The sequence below is a fragment of the Rhinopithecus bieti genome, unplaced genomic scaffold, assembly GCF_001698545.2.
Source record: "Rhinopithecus bieti isolate Rb0 unplaced genomic scaffold, ASM169854v2 scaffold_61053, whole genome shotgun sequence".
NCBI classification, from domain to species: Eukaryota; Metazoa; Chordata; class Mammalia; order Primates; family Cercopithecidae; genus Rhinopithecus; species Rhinopithecus bieti.
This window is the reverse complement of record NW_016866436.1, coordinates 3,131-7,008: the sequence shown is the minus strand read 5'-3', so window position 1 is coordinate 7,008 and position 3,878 is coordinate 3,131. Positions and strand designations below refer to the sequence as shown.

General features: G+C 41.7%; 1 protein-coding gene across 1 annotated transcript in view; it reads left to right on the top strand.

Moving 5' to 3' along the window:
- Window positions 1-1,209: 1,209 nt before the first annotated feature.
- LOC108525500 (sine oculis-binding protein homolog) overlaps window positions 1,210-3,878 on the top strand; it is a gene marked incomplete at both ends in the record, with an annotated part of 5,795 nt that continues 3,126 nt past the window's right edge. Inside the window, one exon of the mRNA XM_017866457.1 lies at window positions 1,210-1,288. Within this exon, the coding sequence (XP_017721946.1) occupies window positions 1,210-1,288 (79 nt within the window). The remainder of the gene's footprint in view (window positions 1,289-3,878) is intronic.

Here is a 3,878-nt window from a genome sequence, read left to right as displayed (position 1 = left end):
AAGATGTGCTTTAGCCTCTCCTTGAGCTCCAAATCTTATTTAAGAGAGAGAGGGCTAGAGCAAGCTAGAGAATGAGAATGAATAAAATACAAAGCAAAAGAAACAAACAAACAAAAAATAAACCCAAATAAAAAGAACTATGTAGCAAACACCAGCATGTTGGAATCTAAACCTGCAGAAAGTTTCTTATTTTGAAAATGAACTTCTTCATGCATTTGTTTTTATTGTATAAGAGCCCTTGCTGTTTCTACTTTAAATTCCTCTCTCAATTCCGTATGGCTTTGCATGTCTATGACGAGGTCATCTTTTTCCTTCCTTCACTCAAATCCAGCTCTGCAAGAAAAACTTGGAATGGTGAGCTTAGTGTTGGTGTGCCCTTCCCCACTTTGTGAGGGCTCTTCCCTCAAGTGAACATTCTACCATGGCAGGGTGGGGTCATCCAGTCTTAAAAGGCACCTGATACTGTGGCTTCTGGCCTTTCCTTTGGAAGATAGTTCTGCCATGTAATGAGTCAAGCAGATCATCCATCAGCTCTGTTTTTTAATAAAATATGCATAGCACAGTTTATGGCTTCCACTATTCAAACAGCAGTTGAGCCGAAGAGGAATGATTCATTTTAATGGTTCTAACGCTCATTTCTAAGCAGCCATGTCGCTTTATCAAGCTTTTGCCTGAATTAGAAAATGACTGGCCTTGGAAAAAGAAGAGGGCTCAGCAGGAGTTGAATAGAGGCTTTTCAGGATGGTGGGCAGCTGGGATGCACATAGAATTGTGGGCTGGTTCCTTGTCCCTACAGACAGCTCCTCTGTTAGCCCTGGGACAGAGCCTCCTAGGGAGCAAGGTAGGGGCTGGTATCTGTGAGGTGTAGCATGAGTTTGCCCAGAGAGAAACGTGCCGTTTTATCTCACAGGCTCATAGGAAGGCAGTGGATGAAAATCTCCCTTTCCCTCTTCATGCAGCCATAGAAGCATCCTCCCCATAAAACACATGTAAAATATGTGGGACAGGCTGAGGATTGAAAATATATACTCTGTAACAAGCTTAGTGATATGCCTAGCAAATAATCATTAGCTTCATTTTACAGATAAAGAAACTGAGGCTGAGATTTTCATAAGGTTGCACTGCTAATAAGGAATGAAGCCCAGATTCATGCCAACATCTTTTGATTCTAAATCCCATGTGATTTCCATAGCCTCTTTTGCCACTCAGGGACACTGAACTAGGGCCCTGCTGGTGGCAGTGCCTAGACCCAAAGGAACAGTTGATGCTGGAACGACGGCACTCCAGGGTAGGGCTGGGAGCAAGTGCTCAGGTGGGTCAGTCTGAGGCCCTCAGCTCATGCTGTGAGGTGACTGTCCATAGGCAGAGCAGACCCCAAAGCCTTCAAAACACTGAGCACCCCTGCCCACATCCTTCCATCCTCCTTTTTTTTTTTTTTTTTTCTTTTTTCTGAGACGGAGTCTCACTCTGTCGCCCAGGCTGGAGTGCAGTGGTGCGATCTTGGCTCACTGCAAGCTCCGCCTCCCGGGTTCACGCCATTCTCCTGCCTTAGCCTCCCGAGCAGCTGGGACTACAGGTGCCCGCCGCCACGCCCGGCTAATTTTTTGTATTTTAGTAGAGACGGGGTTTCACCATGTTAGCCAGGATGGTCTTGATCTTCTGACCTCGTGATCCGCCTACCTCGGCCTCCCAAAGTGCTGGGATTACAGGCGTGAGCCACCGCGCCCAGCCTCCATCCTCCTTTGCTTCACTTGAATGAGCTCATGATTTTGAGCTGGCCTAGACTACAAGATCAGTGCCACAGTCAACATGCCAAGGCCCAGAGAAATTCCCTCTTATGATAAGCTACAGTTTTGCTTAAGGAGCTATAACTTCTGGGCTGTTACGTAGGAGATATATTAGTAGACAGTCAGATGAAGTGGAAAGCACGTGAAGATTTTTTGTCTTATTTTCAAATTGTTGATGGCATTCACAGAGGTGCTAATATCTTTTTTTTTCTTTTTTAACTGTTCCGTTGCTACAAACATCTTTGCCCAGTTAAAGATTTCAGCAAAAGGGTTTCTTAATTAAATATTGCCCGATGCCAGATTACCACTCAGAAGGCAGTGGTGGATTCCATTAAAGGCTGAACTTTACTCCCACAGCTAACAGCTGATTAATGTGTTAATTACGAACCCTGTCCCCTCCCCAGTTGCCTGAGTTTTGTCTTAAGCCCAGAAGAACCTGTATATTGTGCCCATGTGGGTAACCTTATGGCATACTTTGGCCTTGACTTTGACGTTTATATAAAATAAAGGCTCAGTTGCCAACATGAATTCAGCTTTCTCTCTTTCCGGGGAAATACAAGATGGAAAGAGTTATAAGAACCACAAGTCCTGCCTTTCGGCTTTCTTATATCAGGAACAAGTGATACATCTGCTGAGGCAGTGTCTTTGGAGCAGTTGAGCGGTGTAGGTTGCCACACATTTATTTCACAGGAAAGGAGTGAATCCATCAGGCCACTGAGCTTAAAAGTACTACCCTGGCAGTCAGCCACCCAAATATAAATACTCTAAATGGACTAAAGGAAATGTTCATTCTGTTGTTTAGAATTGGACGCATCCCAGGAAGGTAAATTTAATCTTTTGAGGACTGCTGTTATAGGGTTGAATGGAATACGCATTTGTTTATCTCCTTTGTGATCTTTTGTCTTCCTGGTGATACATTATGTATTTGTGATACGAAGCATTTCAGCTGTCTCGCTCAATGGCGTTGCATTTGCTGATTGTTGGGTCCCCAGATTGGCATCGTTAAACAGCTTCAGCCTCTGTCCAATCTGGGACCTGTTAGTGAGAGAAGTGGAACCAAAGAGGCCAGATTCCAACAGAAACAAAGCCGGGGTGAAATTAGGGGAAATCATTCCAGAGCTCAGTGCGTAAATCCCTGCACTTCTTAATCTTTATCTTTTAAAATATCTGAAGGAATTTTGGTACTTCTTGGCATAATGAGGAAAAAATGATTCCTCAAAAGTTAAAAGTGAAATAAAATGTAAAGCTGTCAATGAAAGAAGGGAAGAATAACCCACCACCCCACAATTCAGAAAACCAGAGTTTGAGACACATGCTGTGTTTCCTGGATATGCAAATGTTATTTTATTAAAGAGAGAGGGATATAGTATATATTTTCATCTAACTACCACATCTTATGTAATCAGTTCAGGCTCTTATGATGAAATCTTTAATTACTAGAAGTATGTCATTAGTTAGATGTAGAATGAATGATAGTACCGTGTTTTATTGCCTCACATAATATAGCCATTTGTGCCATAAATTCATTGACCTCATCTTAAATGATGAGTCCTGTAAGACAGACTTGATTCATTATTTCTTAAGTGACAGTTTTTTCCTCTAATAATTTTTTGCTTCATCAGAAAGATTGCTTTTGTGTATTTTAGATCAGTATTTTAGATCAGTATTCTGAATTGAAATTTAATAAGGCAAGGACACACACACACTCTCTCTCTCTGTTTCTCTGTCTCTCTCTCTCTCTCACGTTACCCAAAACAAGATAGTCAGGAACTGTCACACTTTGGGATGCTGCCGAAAATCAAGCAGCTAACTGTAGGCCTTTGCTTTAATGGGAAAGTTTGATGAAATAGGATTTTGCTTCTAACGTTGATGTCTGTAATTCTTTTATGTCAAAATAGATGAGATATGGTGGAGAATTCTCATTTGACAACTGAGATTGATCTATGAGCATTCCTTATTCATCAATGGATTACTGAAAGTGAAGGAAAGGAAGGGAGAACATATAAATTATATTTAGATTATTATTATTTTTTACTCCATTTGAAAATATTTATTTGGCTTGAGGAAACAGGAATCCTTTGGAGGCAAATG